The sequence below is a fragment of the Podarcis pityusensis genome, assembly GCF_964106645.2.
Source record: "Podarcis pityusensis genome assembly, chromosome: 2".
NCBI classification, from domain to species: domain Eukaryota; kingdom Metazoa; phylum Chordata; class Lepidosauria; order Squamata; family Lacertidae; genus Podarcis; species Podarcis pityusensis.
The window spans coordinates 123,609,201-123,630,012 of record NC_138029.1 but is presented as its reverse complement, the minus strand read 5'-3'; the positions used below and the strand labels follow the sequence as shown (position 1 = coordinate 123,630,012).

The 20,812-nt window shown below is 46.4% G+C and overlaps 1 protein-coding gene and 1 long non-coding RNA gene across 2 annotated transcripts in view; both read left to right on the top strand.

Annotated features, from left to right (window-relative positions):
• LOC308470283 overlaps positions 1-20,812 on the top strand; it is an 82,679-nt gene that overhangs the window by 9,966 nt on the left and 51,901 nt on the right. The gene's annotated exons all lie outside the window — the stretch shown is intronic.
• Positions 1-20,812, top strand: part of LOC308469335 (uncharacterized protein) — a 38,545-nt gene that overhangs the window by 5,175 nt on the left and 12,558 nt on the right. The window contains exons 3-12 of the mRNA XM_080991622.1: positions 347-427; positions 3,234-3,316; positions 5,498-5,624; positions 7,692-7,772; positions 8,816-9,140; positions 11,988-12,307; positions 13,203-13,382; positions 14,816-15,071; positions 16,530-16,849; positions 18,791-18,970. Of these exons, the coding sequence (XP_080847748.1) occupies positions 347-427; positions 3,234-3,316; positions 5,498-5,624; positions 7,692-7,772; positions 8,816-9,140; positions 11,988-12,307; positions 13,203-13,382; positions 14,816-15,071; positions 16,530-16,849; positions 18,791-18,970 (1,953 nt within the window). The remainder of the gene's footprint in view (positions 1-346; positions 428-3,233; positions 3,317-5,497; positions 5,625-7,691; positions 7,773-8,815; positions 9,141-11,987; positions 12,308-13,202; positions 13,383-14,815; positions 15,072-16,529; positions 16,850-18,790; positions 18,971-20,812) is intronic.

Here is a 20,812-nt window from a genome sequence, read left to right as displayed (position 1 = left end):
CTCCACAGAAGCAGTGCTTCTGAATCCCAGTTGCTTGAAGCTGCAAGTGGGGTGAATGCAGTTGTGCACACATCTTGCTTATGGGCTTCCCACTGGGGAATAATAATAATAATAATAATAATAATAATAATAATAATAATTTATTTATACCCTGCCCATCTGGCTGGGTTTTCCCAGCCACTCTAGGCGGCTCCCAACAGAATATTAAAAAGATGTGAGAACGGGCTGCTGGACTAGATGGGCCTGATTCAGTAGCCTGTTCTCATGCTCTTATTTCTCTGGGGGTGGGTGTTGGGCATCCCAGAGAATCCGCAAAAACAGCATGGTTTATTTTTTTCTTTTAAAGAAGGACCTCAGATTCCACGGCCACACCTCATCTCCTGGTTGAAAGAAGTAGAGGAGCAATTTGTCCGGGACGGATCTGCAGGTAGGGGCTTTTGACTTGCTGTGGGACTATGTTCTTGTCTGGTTCCCTTGAGGTGCAATGGAGAGGGGCCAAGCTCATTCTGGGGGTTCATTAGGCAAGGAACTGAAAATCACACTGCCTTTAGACAAATCTATGGTGCGGCCAGATATGAAATACAGTGGTACCTCAGGTTAAGTACTTAATTCGTTGTGGAGGTCTGTTCTTAACCTGAAACTGTTCTTAACCTGAAGCACCACTTTAGCTAATGGGGCCTCCCGCCGCACCGCCAGAGCACAATTTCTGTTCTCACGCTGAAGCAAAGTTCTTAACCCGAGGTAATATTTTTGAGTTAGTGGAGTCTGTAACCTGAAGCATATGTAACCCAAGGTACCACTGTATATTGTGCAGATCTGGCCTCCTCCCCTCAAAATAATAATAATGAGGAGGAGGAGGAGGATGATAATAATAATAAAAATATGTCCTTCCAGTATAATGTCCTGCTTGGGGTTTGTGTGTGTGAAATATCAGAGGCAGCTCGGATAAAATGCTATATGGCGAAAGGAGCAGGTGGCTGTGCAATTATGTAGAGCCCAAGTGGTTAGCGGTTCTTCTTAATAAAAGTTAGCCCTTCAGTTGAAACGCTGAAGAAAATGGATATGCGACAACCATTGTTGGCATCCGATTGTCTCGAAAAATAATGGAGTGCGCCTCGGGGGGGGGGGGTTGAAGTCAAGATAGCAGCACTGAAGTGACCTCCTGGGGCACAACAACAACAACAACAATTGTTTATTGTTTATACCTTGCCCATCTGACTGGGTTTCCCCAGCCACTCTGGGCAGCTCCCAACAGAGTATTAATAATAATAATAAAACATCAAACATTAAAAACTTCCCTAAATAGGGCTGCCTTCAGGTGTCTTCTAAAAGTCAGATAGTTGTTTACTTCCTTGACATCTGATGGGAGGGCGTTCTACAGGATGGGCGCCGCTATCAAGAAGGCCCTCTGTCTGGTTACCCATAACCTCACTTCTCGCAAGGAGGGAACCGCCAGAAGGCCCTTGGAGCAGAACCTCAAAAGGACACTGCATAGTTCAGAAAGGTTTATTTATTTCATATTATTGAGAAAAGGGCAGCCAGAAAAGTTGCAGCATTTGGGACCTTTTAGCTCAGAGAAAAGGCAAGTAAGAGGTAATAGCTTTATTCAACTATCACAAGGGCTGTCACTTGGAAGATGGAGCAAGCTTGTTTTCTCCTGCTCTGGAAGTAGGATTCGAACCCATGGCTTCAAGTTACAAGAAAGGAGGTTCTGACTAAACATCAGGAAGACCTTTCTGACAGTAAGAGCTGTTCATTAGTGGAATGGTCTCCCTCCGGAAGTTGTGGTCTCTCCTTCCTTGGAGGTTTTTAAGCGGCGGTTGGATGGCCATCTGTCATGGATGGTTTAGTAGAGATTCCTGCATTGAAGCGGGTTTGTCAAGGTCCGGTTCACGGGCAATCGACGTCCCAGCAGGGGACGTCAGGACCGGGGGCAAGATGGTGGGGTGGGAGCAGGAACGGGGGCCCAGAAGCCAGGAGTCAGGAAGCCAAGAGTCTGAGGGTCAAGAAGGAGGGAGTCATGAAGTCAGGGGTCCGAGGATCAAGAAGCAGGGAGTCAAGAAGCCAAGGTTCAAAGATCAGGAAGCAAGAAGCCCAAGGCAGGAAGCGTGTTGCTGTGGCAAAGAGCTGAAGGGAAATGCTGACCTTCCCAGCTCTTGCTACCAATCGGCCTTACCTGTGCGGCCACCCCTTGCCTCTTCAGAACAAACTTAGGAAGGCCCCAGTCCTGCAAAGTCCTATTGGTCACAGGGCCTGGCTCCTGCACGCACACCTGACAGGGTTGGGCTAGATGACCCTCAGGGTCCCTTCCAATTCTGCTATTCTAAGATTATAAGATAAGGGACGCGGGTGGCGCTGTGGGTTAAACCACAGAGCCTAGGACTTGCCAATCAGAAGGTCGGCGGTTCGAATCCCCACGACAGGGTGAGCTCCCGTTGCTTGGTCCCTGCTCCTGCCAAAATAGCAGTTCGAAAGCACGTCAATTGCAAGTAGATAAATAGGTACCACTCCGGCGGGAAGGTAAATGGCGTTTCCGTGCGCTGCTCTGGTTCGCCAGAAGCGGCTTAGTCATGCTGGCCACATGACCCGGAAGCTGTACGCCGGCTCCCTCGACCAATAAAGCAAGATGAGCGCCGCAACCCCAGAGTCAGCCACGACTGGACCTAATGGTCAGGGGTCCCTTTACCTTTTAAGATTATAAGATGAAACATGGCATGGAGAGAGTAGGGGCAGAACCCGGCTTGCCGATCTCCCACAGGCGTCTGGTGGGGCACCGTGAAAACAGGGTGTCTAATTTTCATTCATGTATAAATGTTGTAAACCAGTCCGATATTTTTGAAATGAATAGCGTCATACAGTAGTACCTCGGGTTAAGAACTTAATTCGTTCCGGAGGTCTGTTCTTAACCTGAAACTGTTCTTAACCTGAGGCACTACTTTAGCTAATGGGGCCTCCCGCTGCCACCACGCGATTTCTGTTCTCATCCTGAAGCAAAGTTCTTAACCCGAGGTACTATTTCTGGGTTAGCGGAGTCTGTAACCTGAAGCGTCTGTAACCCGAGGTACCACTGTATAAATATTTATCTCAGCAAATATATAAATCAAACCAAATTCTGCAGCCTCTCCTCAGGGGAGTCGCGCCTTAAATTGTGTCCTGCAGCAAATAGGGCTTCTCAGGCAAGCGACGCTGAAAATATCTCTGCTGGTGTGCTTTTCTTCTTGTCACCCTGACAGGCAGGGGACAAACGTCACTGACGCGTTCCGGATCCTTTCCTCCTTGTGGCGAAGTGGAAAGAGCTGATTTGCACCCAGTGCAGGTAGGGGAAGGATCCACACTGAGTGGAGGTGGTCGTCCCGAGAGGGTTGCTCCTCCCACTTGCCTCACAGGCGGGGCTATGCAAATAGGTTCCTTCCCTCCTTCAGTGGGAGGAGCCTCCCCCAGTTGAGTCCTGCCTGCTTCAAGGCAATGGGGCTTCCTACAGCGCTCAGAATTTCAGGGTTTTGCGACTTGGCATGGTCAGTTTGAGATGTGTGCCGAGATGTGAGACTCGAGAGTATAACTGCAGCCCCGTGCATTGCGGCGCAAGTCACCTGGTGGGCGCTGAGAGTCAAAATGGCACCCCATGCGACGCATGAATAAAATTGCTTTAGAAAAAAACCTTGCAAAAAAACCAACAACTTGGGACTAGACATTCCGTAACCCAGGTTTAAGGCTCCTTTTGGCAAACAGCTTACATATCTGAGTTTCTAACATTGGGCTTATGGATGCACGGTGATGTGGGGTGAATAGGGAATCAGTGAAATTCACTTCTTCTCTCCCGTGAGTGGGAACCTGGAATGACCATTCCACGAGCAGAACTACACTCCAGAACCAACCCACAATTAGGACAGAGACACATGAAGTTGAAATTAAATTCCTAGTTTGCCACTTAGATGCCACCTAGATGTCAAAGGGTATGAGAGCATTATCTGGGCTAGATGATTAGGTTGATGCCACTTACATTAGCTATCCAGTTTCCTAAAACGTCATACATCCTCCAAGTATTGCCCTTTTGTGTTCCAACTACATTTTGCCCCACTTTTAATAAGAGCATTCCAAACTCACATTATGCCAGCTAGAAATAAGTGAATTATTTCCTCTGTTATTCACCAGAATATATATCCCTCTTGGGGGATCCTTCTGCAACAGAAGGATGCAAGATCATTGGCCCATCTTGCCCAGCATCCTGTTCTCACGGCGGGAAACCACATGCATTGTGGGAAACCAGCAAGAGAATCTGAGCGCAGCAACTCCTCACTGTGTGGAGTGCTTTGTTTTGCTTCTGTTGGGAACTCTCACGGGGCGCATGGTTCAAACTGTGGAATTTGCTCCCAGTCAGGGACTGGGCTGAGGAGGAGGAGTGGTCCCCATCCTGACCCTCCCAGGGAGGAGGAAGAGGAAGACAGCATAGATTTACAACAGGGGTTTGAGGGAGGTCACAGATGAGGGGGAAAGTTGGGAAATGATGGGATAGGCAGAGGAGCAGCTGGCTGACCAGTTGTCACTAGAAAGCATTCCAGACCCACCATCTCCCAGAACCCGGCGAGCCTTAAAAGTAGGAGAGCAAAGAGCTCAAAGACAGAGGGCACTTAGTGGCACCCGTAGAGGCGGTGATGATGACAACGAGTGAGGAAGTGGGAGAGACGGGCGGTGGCGATTCACTTGGCTCAATGCCGTTATCCGAGAGGCTGGGTTCTATGGCTTTGAAATAAAAAAGGACTGTAAGAACTGCCTCTCCTGGTATGCCCCGCGGAGGACCTTAAGGTCCACAAATGACAACATTTTGGAGGTCCCAAGTCGCAAGGTGGTTAGATTGGTCTCAGTTAGGGCCAGGGCCTTTTCAGTACTGGCCCTGACTTGGTGGAACGCTCTGCCACAAGAGATTAGGGCCCTGCGGGGCTTGACATCTTTCCGCAGGGCCTGCAAGACAGAGCTGTTATGCCTGGCCTTTGGTTTGGACTCAGTCTGACCCTCACGTTTCCCTTCCCTTATGTTTTTGATCTATGGGCCACTTTTAAAATGAGGCTGCATTTTAAATTGCATTTTAACCTGTATTTTAAATTGGTGTGTTTTTTCCCCCCTATTATGTTTTTACTGTAATTTTACTGGTGTTAGCTGCCCTGAGCCCGGCTCTGGCCGGGGAGGGCGGGGTATAAATAAAATTTATTATTATTATTATTATTATTATTATTATTATTATTATCCTCCAGCAAGCTGTTCTTTTCTTTTGTTTTGTTCTTTTGCTTTTCTGCTATTGCTTTGGTGAGGAGTTGTTGTTGTTGTTGTTGTTGTTGTTGTTGTTGTTCTGCCCATCTGACTAGGTTTCCCCAGCCACTCTGGGCAACTTCCAGCGCTATATAGAAATGCCATAAAACACCAGACTTTAAAAACGTAGAAAAAGCAAGAAACAACCTGGGATAATGGTATATATTGAGGTCATTCTTTCTTCTTCTTTTAGGGTCTGGTGTCCTTTGAGGAGGTGGCTGTGATTTTCACGGAGGAGGAGTGGTCTCTGCTGGATCCAGGCCAAAGAGCTCTGCACAAGGAAGTCATGCTGGAGAACTACCAGAACGTGGCCTCTCTGGGTAAGGACCCCATTTCCCCTTTTTGAATAGTCCTCCTGTGATTCTTATAACTTACTGGTTAAGATGTTTCCAGGGAGGAAGGATGCAGGCAGTGGTCCATTCTGACTAAGCTTCGGCCTCGGGTCTTTCTTGTGGGCTTCCTGGTGAGGCATCCCGTTGGCCCCAGGGAGAACAGGATACTGGACTAGACATCTCTATAGCCTGGTCCAGCTTCATTCCTGAGGTGATTCCTTCTGGCCTGGCCAATAAGCCAATGGCTTTTTAAAGTTGTGATGAGGAGTCAGTTGAGAAACCAGACGATGCTTCCTGGGTCTCCTTTGTGTGGGATGTATCATCGCTGAAGCAGTCAAACACAACATTTCCTGTTGCCTAGAGTGGACACGCAGGGGAATGTTGCTCCAGACAGGGAGGACTTCCTGCCATACCTGCTCTGGAGCATCCTCCACCTGTGTGTGACCAGGTAGATGGGCGTGACCCTACTAGACCCAATAAAAGGGCCAGCCACGCAGCCATCTTCCTCTCTTTGGCTCTTTTGCCATGTTCCTCTCTGCTGGCCCTTAGCCAGCAGCACATAGCTCATCCTTACAAAGGATGGAAGCCACGCGGTAAAAAGTCTGAGGCCTAGCTCAGAGACTTCTTTTCTCTACAAATGTAACTGTAACCACAAGATAAAGCCTGTCTTCAGAATACTACTGTGAACTGAATGTAAGTACAGTCGTACCTTGGAAGTTGAACGGAATCCATTCCGAAAGTCCTTCGACTTCCAAAACGTTCAGAAACCAAAGCACGGCTTCTGATTGGCTGCAGGAAACTCCTGCAGCCAATCGGAAGCTGTGGAAGCCCTGTCAGACATCCGGCTTCCAAAAGAACATTAGAGAAGCGGAACAGTCACTTCCGGGTTTCGATCTTTTGGGAGCCAAAATGTTTGAGAACTAGGCTGTTTGACTTCCAAGGTACGACTGTAAACTTTACTCTTACTTTTAAACAAGACTGCCATGTTGTTATTATTTTAAGAGGGAAATAAAAAGGGGAAACTTACCAGACTGGATTGCTTAACTTAAATGATTCTAACGAATCCATCAGCTTGCTTCCAGCAATCTGCAAGGGAATGTTCTCTGCTGCTTGCTCACTAGTGTGAGTGAGGATAGATTATATTAATAATAATAATAATAATAATAATAATAATAATAATAAAATTTTATTTATACCCCGCCCTTCCTGGTTCAAAAACTGGGCTCAGGGTGGCTAACAACACATTTAAAACACTTAATTATAAAAGCAGCATAAAATACAGTATAAAAACATGAAAAACAATAAAAATCAAAAATCAATTTAGGGGAAATAAGCATTAGATAATCCCCAGGGCTAGCTGGCTGAATTGGTCCTACTTGGGCCAGCAAGGAGGCCAGGGGAGAATTAGCTGTGAGGTCTCAGAGCAGGTGATCTTCATAAAAGGGAAGAGGGAGGGAAGAGAAGGGAAATAAAAGATCAGGCTGAATTCAAATTGAAAGCCAGGCGGAATAGCTCTGTCTTACAGGCCCAACGGAAGGAGGTTAAATCCTGAAGGGCCCTAGTCTCATGGGACAGAGCATTCCACCAGGTCAGAGCCATCACTGAAAAGGCCCTGGCCTTGGTGGAGGATAGTCTGACTTCCTTAGGGCCCTTAGGGATTTATTTAATCAATAAATCCTCTCCTACCTTCCTCAACATTCCCATACTTTGGAGGTGGTGGGCTGGTCCAAACAGGAAGTCTGCTCTTCTCTCTGCAAAGGGGAAAGAGAACTGTGAGGAGAACAGAGCCGACTTGTCTTCCTGGCTTCCTGCCTCGCACTGCCAGACGGAGAGCTTGAACTCCCAGCTGAGTTTAATGCCTAAATCAGGGCAGAACGAAAGCAAGGCAAGAGGAATAGATACCCGGCAAGGCGCAAGCTAAGGTGCCGACCCAACAAGCAACGCTCCCACCTCACCTTCCTTTTACTATTTATTTGCTTTTTATTGTTTCTGAATAATTTTGCAGCCACGAGTACCATAAGTAAGAACTTAACATTTCTTCATTGTCCCTCAAAGAAGGGCCTCTGGTGCCCAAATCTGATCTCGTCTCCTTGCTTGAAGAAAAAGAAGACCTGTGTGGCCAGGAGACCTTGACAGGTAGGTCTGTAGATATTTTTCAGTCTGTACATCGGCCAGAAATGATGGGATGCCCTCATATAGATATAGGCCTGGGGAAATCCATCTGATAACTGAGGGGTTTCAGAGCAAAGCCTGCCTTTTCAAGCCATGGTTTCTAAAAGCCTTGAGTTTTATAGGTGCAACATTTGAAAGCCTTTTTTTTTTTTTGGCGTTGCTTTTAGCAGGGTCTGCAAGAACAGCCAGCATCTTGTGCTTCATATTATGTATATTTTAATTTTATACAGTGGAATCTCAGTTGTCGATCCAGAAGACTGTTCAGCTTTCGAAACGTTTGACAACCGAGGCACAATTGCCAGTTGGCAAATGCAATGGAGAAAATGGAGAAACGCACCTTGGAAGCCATTCAACTTCTGAGGTGCGTTCGGAAACAGAAGCATTCACTTCCGGGTTGTCGGCATTCAAAAGCCAAAAAGTTCGACTTCCGAAGCGTTCGACGGTCGAGGTTCCACTGTACTGTAAATAAAGTCAGAGAGCACACACACACAAACATATTTACACACTTAATTATCTAGTGTAAACCGATTTGAGATCTTTCAGATAGCAAGCGATCTACACGTGGAATAGATAAATATGTGAGTTGAACATTCCCCCAGCCTTTGTGGTCATATCACAGCCCCCATCATCTCCCATTGGCCTGGGAGAGAATAAAGGACAGGCAAAAGAGCCAATCAGCTGTGCTGGGGGCTGGATCAAGGCCAGGGGAAAGACCCATTGGTTGGCATTACAAATATTAGCACTTCCTTTGGCTTCCATTTATTGTCAGGCGCAGCTCTCCTAGCAAGCAACTGTCCTGGCTGAACCATTTTCCAAATTAATTTTCTACGAACTTCAAATCAACCAGCAGGATCTAATTTGTGGCAGGATTGGCGCCCCCAGCAAGACTTGGAAAGCATGTCCAGTCAGAGCCATTTTTATTGTTAGTCTTTACATTATGGAATTGTCCGCCCTTCATTTTGTTTCCTCCTTTGCACTCATGTCCAGTTTCTCTCTTTGTCTTTCAGCTGGGGATGTTTGGGAGACGGACAGCGAAAGCAAAGCTCCTCCGGCATCCAAGGAAGGCAAGAATGGCCCAGAGACCGATGTTGGGCCTCAAGGGGCAGCGAAGGAGCAGGAAGGAAATAAAACCAAAGAGAAGAAGACGAAACCTGCTGCCCTCTTGGATAGCGACTGCTATGAAGTTCCGGTCCACCCCAAAACTCGTAGGAGGCAGAGGAAGAAAGAGTGCCCCGCCTGTGGGAAAAGATTCGCTCGTAATTCAACGCTCAACGGCTACACAAAAAGCCGAATAGGAGAGATACCATGTCTGGAGTGTGGGAGCAGGCTCAGGTGAGGTTTTCCTTCTAGTGATGCTCAAGTGAACTGTCTCCAGTGGTTATTTTATGTAGATTTGTGGATCAAGCTTTATCTTCTCTCAGGTGGAGCTGCTGAAGGTAACGGTGGATTCTATGCAGTTTATAATACAGTCATACCCCGGAAGTACTGGAAAGGCTTGCTTCCGGGTTTCGCCGCTTGCTCATGCGCAGAAGCGCTAAATCGCGCTTCGTGCATAAGCACCAAATAGCGCCGCGCACCTGCACAGATACGGTGCTTCAGGTTGCAGGCTTTTCATGTTGCGAATGGGCATCCAGAACAGATCCCATTCATAACCAGAGGTACCACTGTATAAGTCAATCTGTGGTTGGGTTTTTTAATACAACCTCCCCCCCACCTTAAAACACACACATCATATTGGGAGTATAGGCAAAAGCATGTATCATACAGATAAATATGCGCAAGGCTGTGGTCATGCACATCTTCCATAATATATGCATTACTACTACTACTACTACTACTACTACTACTACAATTAATGTATTCATGGCCTTCTGAACTGTCTCTTAGCAATGTACCCTACTCTCCAACATTTCTCTAATGAAAATAGAGATGTCCTATTCCATCATTATCATAATTTTATTATTTATACCCCATCCATCTTACTGGGTTGCCCCAGTCACTTTGGGCAGCTTCCAACAAATTAAGACACAGTAAGACATCATCATCATCAACAACAACGCTCATCTGACTGGGTTTCCCCAGCAACACTGGGCAGCTCCCAACAGAATATTGAAAACATGATAAAACATCAAACATTAAAAGCTTCCCTAAACAGGGCTGCCTTCAGATGTCTTCTAAAAGTCAGATAGTTGTTTATTTCCTTGACATCTGATGGGAGGGCATTCCACAGGGGGGGCACCACTACCAAGAAGGCCCTCTGCCTGGTTCCATGTAACCTCACATCTCGCAGTGAGGGAACCGCCCTCAGAGGAGGACCTCAGTGTCTGGGCTGAATGATGGGGGTGGAGATGCTCCTTCAAACATTAAAAACTTCCCTATACAGGGAAACAATGTTTTGCAAACAATATATAGCAATAACAGAACAGAACATCACATAAACCATATAGAATAGTTAACACATCATCAGTAAAAAAATTACAGTCTATAAAACTGTAATGGTTCTAGGAGTTGCTCATGCGTAAGCTGGCTGGATTGCCTGAGTGAACCTTTTCTGTCCGGACAGCCACTCACCCGTGGCTGTCTCAATCGCTGGCAGAATCCGTCAGTGGGCGTTTCTTAAACTTCTTCCAGCAAAGAAGCTCTTTGACGCCTAGTCTCCTCCTACTCTCTCTGCGCGAAATCCTTCTGCGCAAGGAGGGCGTAGGCAGCGGAGGACCCTTCCTCTCCCCGCTGGTCCCTGGCAAGGAGTCATGGGACCGCCTCGCCAATTCCCCCATCTGCCCCCCTTCTCCACTGGTGCTACGCTGATTCTCTTCCCCAGAAGATGGGCTGCCTCTCCCAATCCTGGGACGTTCTCTGGAATCCCTCTGGAGCTTGCTCTCTCCCTCCGGCACTGATGGCAGTTCCCTGACAAAAACACCACAGTCATACCTCGGGTTACAGATGCTTCGGGTTGCACAATTTCGGGTTGCGTACCGCGCCGAACCTGGAAGTACCGGAAGTGCTGAATCGCGACCCGCACGTGCGCAGATGTGCCGCGGCAGGTTGCGAACGCTGCGGGTTGCGAACATGCTTCCCGCACAGATCACATTCGCAACCCAAGCATCTACTGCATTAGCAAAACAACTTTAAAAACCAGCAAAGAGGAGGGAGAAAGGTTGTTTTCTGCTGCTCCAGAGAAGCGGACACGGAGCAATGGATCCAAACTACAAGAAAGAAGATTCCACCTAAACATTAGGAAGAACTTCCTGACAGTAAGAGCTGTTCGACAGTGGAATTTGCTGCCAAGGAGTGTGGTGGAGTCTCCTTCTTTGGAGGTCTTTAAGCAGAGGCTTGACAACCATATGTCAGGAGTGCTCTGATGGTGTTTCCTGCTTGGCAGGGGGTTGGACTCGATGGCCCTTGTGGTCTCTTCCAACTCTATGATTCTATGATTCAAAGCAGCACAATTACAACAAAATTTATATCATGGGATTCACAAAGCACTACAGTATTCATAAGCTGTAAAACAATCTTAACAATTATAACAAAAGAGTGACCAAAAAATAAACTAAGCACTGTTGAATTCATACACGACCTCTTTTCAGCCCTTGTGACTCAGCCATGTTGTTTAGTCGTTTAGTCGTGTCCGACTCTTCGTGACCCCATGGACCAGAGCACGCCAGGCACTCCTGTCTTCCACTGCCTCCCGCAGTTTGGTCAAACTCATGCTGGTAGCTTTGAGAACACCATCCAACCATCTCGTCCTCTGTCGTCCCCTTCTCCTTGTGCCCTCCATCTTTCCCAACATCAGGGTCTTTTCCAGGGAGTCTTCTCATGAGGTGGCCAAAGTATTGGAGTCTCAGCTTCAGGATCTGTCCTTCCAGTGAGCACTCAGGGCTGATTTCCTTCAGAATGGAGAGGTTTGATCTTCTTGCAGTCCATGGGACTCTCAAGAGTCTCCTCCAGCACCATAATTCAAAAGCATCAATTCTTCGGCGATCAGCTCTCACTTCCATACATCACTACTGGGAAAACCATAGCTTTAACTATACGGACCTTTGTTGGCAAGGTTGTCTTCGCTTCCTGCACAAAGGTGAACTGAGCAGGTGCCACAAACTAGCTAGCCTTGCAAGGGGGTTTATCGCGTTTGTTTATTGCATAACAACCACAGTTTCTCACTCTTGCCCATTGCCGTAGGTGGACGAGAGAGGAGACCCAGAAGATGCTCTGCATAATAGCGCACAGCCCCGGCATTAAGGTGTTCATGAGCAGCAGTTCGGCCACCAACGAAAGATACTGGAGAGCCTTGCAGATCGATATGCTTGCCGAAGGATACGTCCGGTCCACCTGCCAGCTGCGTGCCAAATGGAAGCGCCTGAAGATCGACTTCTTCAACCAGGGCTTAAAGGCGGCCGACGGGGACGTGCGGGTGAGGCACCCGCCTCCCTTCTATAAAGAAGTGACTTCCATCTGGCTTGCAGCTGGGAAGCCCCCATTCGGGGAACGGAAAAAGCCTGGTAAGTTTTTAAAAGGGGGAAACCTGATTTGCAGGGTTCCCCCCATTTTTGCCAAGTATTTTGTATTAATTTTCCATATATTTAACAAATTAATTCAAATTTAACACAAATTTAAAAGTTGACTATCCACCCCCCTTTCAAGATGTTTCCTTTCTGCCCCCCCCCTTTGCTGCTCATAATGAAGTACCGTATTTTTTGCTCTATAAGACTCACTTTTTCTCTCCTAAAAAGTAAGGGGAAATGCGCGTGCGTCTTATGGAGCGAATGCAGGCTGCGCAGCTGTCACAGAAGCCAGAACAGCAAGAGGGATTGCTGCTTTCACTGCGCAGCGATCCCTCTTGCTGTTCTGGCTTCTGAGATTCAGAATATTTTTTTTCTTGTTTTCCTCCTCCAAAAACTAGGTGCGTCTTGTGGTCTGGTGCGTCTTATAGAGCGAAAAATACGGTACTTTTTACTTCTAATACTTTCCCCTGCGTTCTATTTCCATTGACTGTGCTTGTTCGATTCCTGCTTAGACTTTTATCTATCTTCCCAGTTAATCAAGTAATCTTCTTTTATCCATCCATATAAATCATTAATCTTAGTTTTAAATCATATTTCCTCCAATGCAACATTCACCACGTCTTTATGCGTTCGCAACATTATAATTAATAATTCTAATTACAGTGGAACCTCGGTTGTTGAACGTAATCCGTTCCGGAAGACTGTTTGACTTCCGAAACCTTCGACAACCAAGGTGTTATGCAGTCCTCTAACCCAAACAGACCTTGATCACATCCATATTCCTCATCCCAGTATCTTACCTTTCTGTTCTCTGCTGGAATCTGTAAACGGTTGATTTGGCTTGTTCACTGATTTGACGTTCCACTCATGCTGGATTCTCTCTCGTTTTCAGTGGTGGATGTGTGGGAGACGGACAATGAAAGCAATTCCACAAATGGGGAGCCGCCGTTCAGAAGGCCCTGTCACTGGGCAGCGCCAGCCGGGCAGCAGACAGAAGCAGCCCCACCAGCAAGACCTCCCTTACCAACTGTAGGCTCTGAGATCAGTGATACCCAGAGAGTCGCTCCTTTGGGTACTTGTGTCCCAAAATACTTACTTGTTTTATTTAAGAATCTACAGGCCGAATAAAATGCCGAAACGGCAAAACTGACAGGAAAGCTCAGGAACAAAATCTTCAATAAAGAAAGGGGGAAATTTATTATTTATTTAGGGGGCCACTGTAAGCAGATGAAAACATTAGCAGGGTTTTGATAACACTTGTAATGTAGCAAATATCATGGACAATATGGAGAAGTATTATGAAATAATATGCAGTAGAAAAGGTTGACAGGGTGTTTAACTAGAAAACCCTCAGGGTCCTTTCCATCTCCACAATTCTATGGTTCTACATTGAAACTGAAATACTTTATTGTCACTTGTACAACATGTATACAGTGAGATTACACGAGCACCCCCCACTCAGCTCTCTTAGTCTTAATTCCCCTCGTTTACTTACTTACGCACACCCACCAAACCCGAAAGTCAGTTGCCCTGTTATCTTTTCATTCAGCAGCCTAACAGCCCATGGATAGAAGCTGTTCTTTACCCTGTTGGTGCGACTAATCCTGCTTCTATATCTTCTGCCTGAGGGCAGGAGATCAAGAAAGTGCAGGCCAGGGTGTGAATCATCCCTGAGAATTTTCCTCACTATCCTGAGGCAACGTTCTACCGCTATTTCATCCAGTGGATTCACGGGACAGCCCATAATATCTTGTGCTGTATTCACCACCCTCCGTAGGCACTTCCTATCAGTTGATGTCAAACCAGCGTACCACACCATGATGCAGTATGAAGGGACACTTTCTGTTGTTGACCGGTAGAAGGAGATCATCAGATGTTGATGGACATTGTTCTTTCACAATATTCTGAGGAGATGGAGTCTCTGTTGTTATCTCTATGATAATCATAAGAGTAATCTATCATTGAAATTCTACTCAATGATGATCCAAAGCAGATTCCAATGTATAGTTAGCAGAGTAAAAACTTGCAGGATTCCAAAAAATTATATTTCATCCAGCAGAGCTTTACTGCTACTGAAGGCAAACAAGCATAGTGGTCACAAATCCAATACATTTAGGATTGGCACGGTCCACAATAAACCCAGTTGCAGCAGAATTAACTTAAACTTACAATAACTTCTTATAAAACTAAACCTTAACACAAAGCATACTTAGCGTTCCACACCAGAAGGAAAAGAGAGAGAACGAGGAAATGTACAACCCAGGTTCTTTCTGGCCTTATCATTATAGCCAGCATGCCCTTTTCTGAAAGAAATAACAGACCCCAGTTTAAGCCAGCTTCTCTGAAGGAATAACCCAAACATCATGAAGTTTCTTTCACACAGAGAATCTTCCAGAACCTCCTTGTATGAATTAGAATAGAAAAGATCTCTACGCATCAGATCACTACTTTCTGCACCAAGAAATACAAACTGACATAATCTTCACATTTTCTCTTTGATTTCAGGAGGGGATGTCTGGGAGACAGACAACGAAACCAAAGCACACCCAGTGTTTGGGGAAGGCAATAAGTGTCCCGACACAGAGGACGACGCGCGGAATCAGGATGGATTGAAGAAGCAGGAGGGAAGTAAAAACAGTGAGAGGAGTCATGAGCCCCTTTCGTGCCCAGACGGCAACTTATGTGAAATTGCGGCGCAGTTACGAGCCCAAAGCAACCTTCGGAGAGATGGAAGGAAAGAGTGCCCTGCCTGTGGGAAAAGGTTTGCTTGTAAATCAGCACGTTGATACCCATATGGAAAACCTTTGACAGGGAGCCATCAAAGAGAACAGGCCATTTGCAGATTAGAGAACAAAACAACACAGAGAGACTTCTGAAGGTTGTTTCTGTCTAAATCAGCAGTTCCTCAACCTGTGGGTCCCCAGATGTTGTTTGACTACAACTCCCATCATCCCTGAGCTCTGGCCTTGCTAGCAAGGGGTGATGGGAGTTGCAGACCAACAACATCTGGGGACCCACAGGTTGAGAACTGCTGGTCTAGATGAAGCAGTTGGCTTGTAACTCCCCCTTCACTCGCCCTCTGTGTCAGTCCCCTCCTCCTGTCTACGGCGAGCTCCAAGGGACCCTCTCTGTTAGGGTTGCCATATGTCCTCTTTTTCCAGGACATGTCCTCTTTTTCAGATCTGGTTGCCCTTTTCCCTCTTTTTCCAGGATTAAAATTTCTTTCTGGGCAGATTTTTAAAAATTTGGCAAAATGTCCAAGGGGGGGGAGGGGAGTTGTTTGGTTTTTTTCTAACTCAAGAAAAATTGTCTAGCGCATCAGGCTCAGATCTAAGGCACCTGGCTAAGCTAATCTGCAGCAGAGAATCACAACAGAGCAACACCTTAAACTAACTATATCCTGTATAAATCCCTTCTTTTGTGGCTGAACTGAAAGGATGCTGGCTCAGCTACAAGATCTTTGAGAAGGAGTCTGGGAGGGCAAGAGTTAACATCCCCCTGCCCTTAAGGAGAGTCCATAAAGGTAAAGGGAACCCTGACCATTAGGTCCAGTCGTGGCCAACTCTGGGGTTGCGACGCTCATCTCGCTTTATTGGCTGAGGGAGCCGGCATACAGCTTCCGGGTCATGTGGCCAGCATGACTAAGCCGCTTCTGGCGAACCAGAGCAGCGCACGGAAACACCGTTTACCTTCCCGCCAGAGTAGTACCTATTTATCTACTTGCACTTGGACGTGTTTTCGAACTGCTAAGTTGGCAGGAGCAGGGACCGAGCAACGGGAGCTCACCCCGTCGCGGGGATTCGAACCTCTGACCTTCTGATCGGCAAGCCCTAGGCTCTGTGGTTTAACCCACAGCGCCACCCGCGAGAGTCCATATGTACATCTTAAACGGCTTAATAAATTGTTCTGTGCACAATTGGCTTCCTGCAGCCAATCAGAAGCTGCACTTTGGTTTTCGAACGTTTTGGAAGTCAAACACACTTCCGGAACGGATTCCGTTCGACTTCCAATGTACAACTGTATATATTATGTGGTTTTATATTTTGAATTTGTTCTCTGAACTGCCCTGAGACCTCCGGGTTTTGGGCGGTATATAAATTCAATTAACAACAACAACATCCAACTGGACTTCTCAAACCAGCTAGTTTTGTTAGGGAGAGAGAGAGCTTTTCCTGCTGCCTTGCTGTATACAATGCCTCACTCTTGCACATTGCCGTAGGTGGACCAGAGATGAAACCCAAAAGATGCTCTCCATAATAGCTCAGAGCGCCGGCACCAAGGTGTTTATGAGCAGTAGCACGGCTACCAACGAGAAGTACTGGAAGTCCTTGCAGGACAGCATGCATGCCCTGGGATACTCGAGATCCACCTGCCAGCTCCGTGCAAAGTGGAAGCGCCTGAAGATCGACTTTTTCAATCGGGGAATCAAGGCAGCGTGTGGACAGATTCGAGTCAAGCATCCTCCTGCCTTCTACAAAGAATTAACTGCGATCTGGATCGCGGCAGGGAAGCCGCCTTTCGGGGAACGCAGAAAGCCTGGTAGGTTTTTTTTTTTAAGGAAAATCCTTACTATTTGCAGGATATTCTGTTTCTGGGTGTCATTTCCCCCCCATATTTCTCTCTTTTTTATTATATTTTTATTGATTTCCAAAAATCATATAACATATTTTCTTATCTTATACAATGTATTGGACTTCCATCAACCACATCTGAAGATTTTTCAATCTTTATCACTTAATCTACATTTCATAAATTTCCTTATTACTTTTAATAATCCTTAACTAATAATTCTCTTCATAATCTTCTCTGCAATATTTCGCATAGTCCTACTTACAGGGCTTCTTGCAGTCCTACTAGCGTAATCTGTTTATCACAATTGCTTTTCAAATAGTTGAAGTATTTATTCCAGTCCTCTGAGAATCTCTGGTCCAGCAGGTTTCGAATCCTTCCTGTCATCTTGTCTAATTCTGCATAGTCCATTAATTTCATCTGCCATTCTTCTTTCGTCGGTAGTTCTTCATGTTTCCATTTCTGTGCCGATAATACTCTTGCTGCCATTGTTGCATATAAAAACAATTTACTGTCCTGTCTGTTAATATCCTCCCCTACAATGCCAAGTAACAATGCTTCTGGTTTTTTTATAAATGTATATTTCAACATCTTTTTCATCTCATTATATATCATTTCCCGGAAGCTTTTCACTTTCTTACATTCCCACCACATGTGATAAAATGATCCTTCTTTTTCTTTACATTTCCAACATTTATTACTTGTTTTGTACATTTTAGCTAATTTCACTGGTGTAATATACCATCTGTACATCGTTTTCATCACATTTTCTTTCAAGGCATTGCATGCTGTAAATTTTAATCCTTCTTTCCACAGTTTCCCCCAGTCTTTTAACTGTATGTTATACCCAAAATCCTTGGCCCAATGTAGTTTTCTCCCATATTTCTCATTCCAGCATTCCGCCTTTCCCTCCCCCCAAGCCTATAATCTCCTACAAGACTACAGAACTTTAGTTGTGGTTCATGCATTGCAGGGGGTTGGACTAGATGACCCTTGGGGTCCCTTCCAAGTCCAATTCTATGATTCTCATGACCCAGGTGGTTTATCTAGGGCAGACTTTGCCAATCTGGGGTCGATGGGAGTTGTAGTAGTTCAATAGATATAACAACACTGAAATACAAGATGCGATTGGAAAATTTGGTGAATGGTCACAGAAATCGGACCGCGAGAAATATTCGAACATACAATCGGCATCGGAAACCCATGAAATGCTCACAATTGTGTACAGAGATGAAACTGTAAGTCAAAAGCCAGCGTATGAGTGGTTTAAGCCTTTCCATGAAGGGCGGCAAACCATCGAAGATGACCCTCAGTCTGGCAGACCATCGACAAGCAGCAAATGTTGACAGAGTTTGAGCGTTATTGATGTGGGATTGGCATTTGTCCATCCAAATGATGGCGGAAGAATTGCATATTCCGTGTGAAACAGTTACTGAGGTTACTGGGTTCTCCCACCCTCCATATTCTCCCAATCTGGCCCCACCAGATTTCTTTCGTTTCCAAAACTGAAATCTGCACTGAAAGGGCACAGATTTTCCAACATTTCACACATCTAAGCTGCTGTGAAGAGGGAACTGAAAGCAGTATGAAAAGAGGACTTCGCCAGAAGTTTCCAACAGTTCTACAAACGTTGTCAACGGTGCATTGTATCTAAGGGGGTCTACTTTGAAGGCCTGTAAGCTATGTATGTTTGAACATTTCTCACTGTCCGATTTCTATAACAACATTGAGGAAAGCCAGATAGCAAAGGTGATGTAGAAAGAAGACCATCACCTGCTCCATGCGAAGATCTATCTATACCAGGCTTTAGCCCACAAGAGCACTTTCCCCAGTTTCCAGAAACCAGTATTCAGAAAGCCTTAAGGCCTCCAACCGTGTTTCCACTCATTTCGGTTTCTCTCTCAATTTCAGTGGTGGATGTGTGCGAGACGGACAACGAAAGCAATTCCACAAATGGGGAGCTACCCCCAATAAGGCCCTGCGACAGGCCAGCGACCACTAAGCAGCAGCCCAAAGAGGCACCAGCCACCAGGCTTCCCCTGCGGATCGTGGGACCCGAGGTGGTTGATGCCGGCGGAGTCGCTCCTTTAGGTACCCCAGTCCCAAGCCATATTTATTTGTGCGTTTTGCTTAAATGTTTGCAGGCTGCGCTTTTGTGTAAAATGCCATCCGGCGGAATGCAATCTAAAAAGACAGTGCTGTGGTAACAACAGTAAAAGCATCAAACACATCAGTAGAAGTGGTAGTCTGCAATTATTTTGGAATCCCCACTGTTCTGTTACAATACGATAATCTTTATTGTCATTGTCCCATACAGAACAACGTAATTGAAAAAATCTACATCAGACATTCAAAAACCAACAAGCCTGCTATCCCAGCTATCCCAGCCTGGTTAACCCCTAAAAACTCTGATACCCCATAATTAAATACAATATACTCCCACAGAGACTACCTTACACTGCGTTTAAAACCAAAATCGCATTTGGATAGAAACTGTTTCTCAGGCGGCTAGTCCTAGTCTTTATAACCCTGTACCTTCTTCCAGAAGGCAGAAGCTGAAAGAGATCATTTCCGGGGTGCGCACTATCCTGCGCTATCTCTGCAGCTTTCTTATGGTGCCTGGAAGCATAGATTTGATCCAAGGTGGGAAGAGTGCACCCAATTATTCTCTCTGCAGTCTTTACAACCCTGGACAGCATTGTTTTTTCCCCTGACCATGTTCTTACATTTCCTACTCACTTTTTTGGTCTTTCGTGGAATAACAAACTGGTTTGATATTGATGCTGCTGCTGCTGCTGCTGCTGCTGTTGTAAATTTTTATTGAATTTTCAAAAGTTTAACCTATGTACTTCCATACATAGAAGATTTGTATTTTCCCAACTTCCCATGGTATTTTAATCCCCTCCCCTTCTGCTGCACAGTACCTTCTATTTCTTTACAACCAGTGTGCCCTGGCACCCTGGGGTGCCTTGAAGGATGGTCAGGGGTGCCTTGGGCAACACCCGCCCCTTCCTTCCTTCCTTCCTTCCTTCCTTCCTTCCTTCCTTCCTTCCTTCCCTCTTCTGATGCCCTCTTGTGTTTCTGCCTCCCAAAGGCTTGCACAGCTGTTTGTGGCAGCAGCCCTGGCTACAAGCTCCGCAGGCAAATGATGCCTCTGGATCTGGCCAGGAGGTGCTAGGTGCCATGAGCTGAGGCAGCCTCAGAGTAAGCAAGCAAGTGAACAAGGGCACACAGCTCCCAGCCAGCCCTTGCTGTTGGGGATGGACAGAGAGGTGTGGGACCAGGCAGGCAGGCAGGTGCTTTGCTAGCCTTACTTGCGCTTGCTGTGTGTAATGCCTGCCTGGGAGCTGAGTGCCCAGTGCCAGAGGGGAGCCTTTCCACCACGCAGGCCTGGCGGTGCCCACTGTTGCTGCTACTACTGCTGCCTCCCAAGGTGAGTAAGGTGCTGGCCTCATACTCACCTTTGGCCAGTCTCCGTTGGGCCACTAAGGCTGGGGGCATCTTCTTCCCAGGCCGCGGGGGGGGTGACATGAGGAGACACCTCTCTTTGGAGCAGGGGGGCAGCCCAGAGACCAGGAGTGGTGGCAGCAGCTGCCCAGAGGACTCCCAAGGAGAGGGGAGAATAATAATAATAATAATAAAATTTTATTTATACCCCGCCCTTCCCGGTTCAAAAACCAGGCTCAGGGCGGCTAACGACAAATTTAAAACACCTTAAAACACTGAATTATAAAAGCAGCATAAAATACAGTATAAAAACATGAATAACAATAAAATTCAAAAATCAATTAGATAATCCCCAGGGTTAGCTGGCTGAATTGGTCCTACTTGGGCCAGCGAGGAGGCCAGGGGAGAATTAGCTGTGGGGTCTCCGAGCGGGTGGCTGAGGGAACAATACACAAGGGAGGGTGTTTGGAAAGGGGTGAGGGGCTG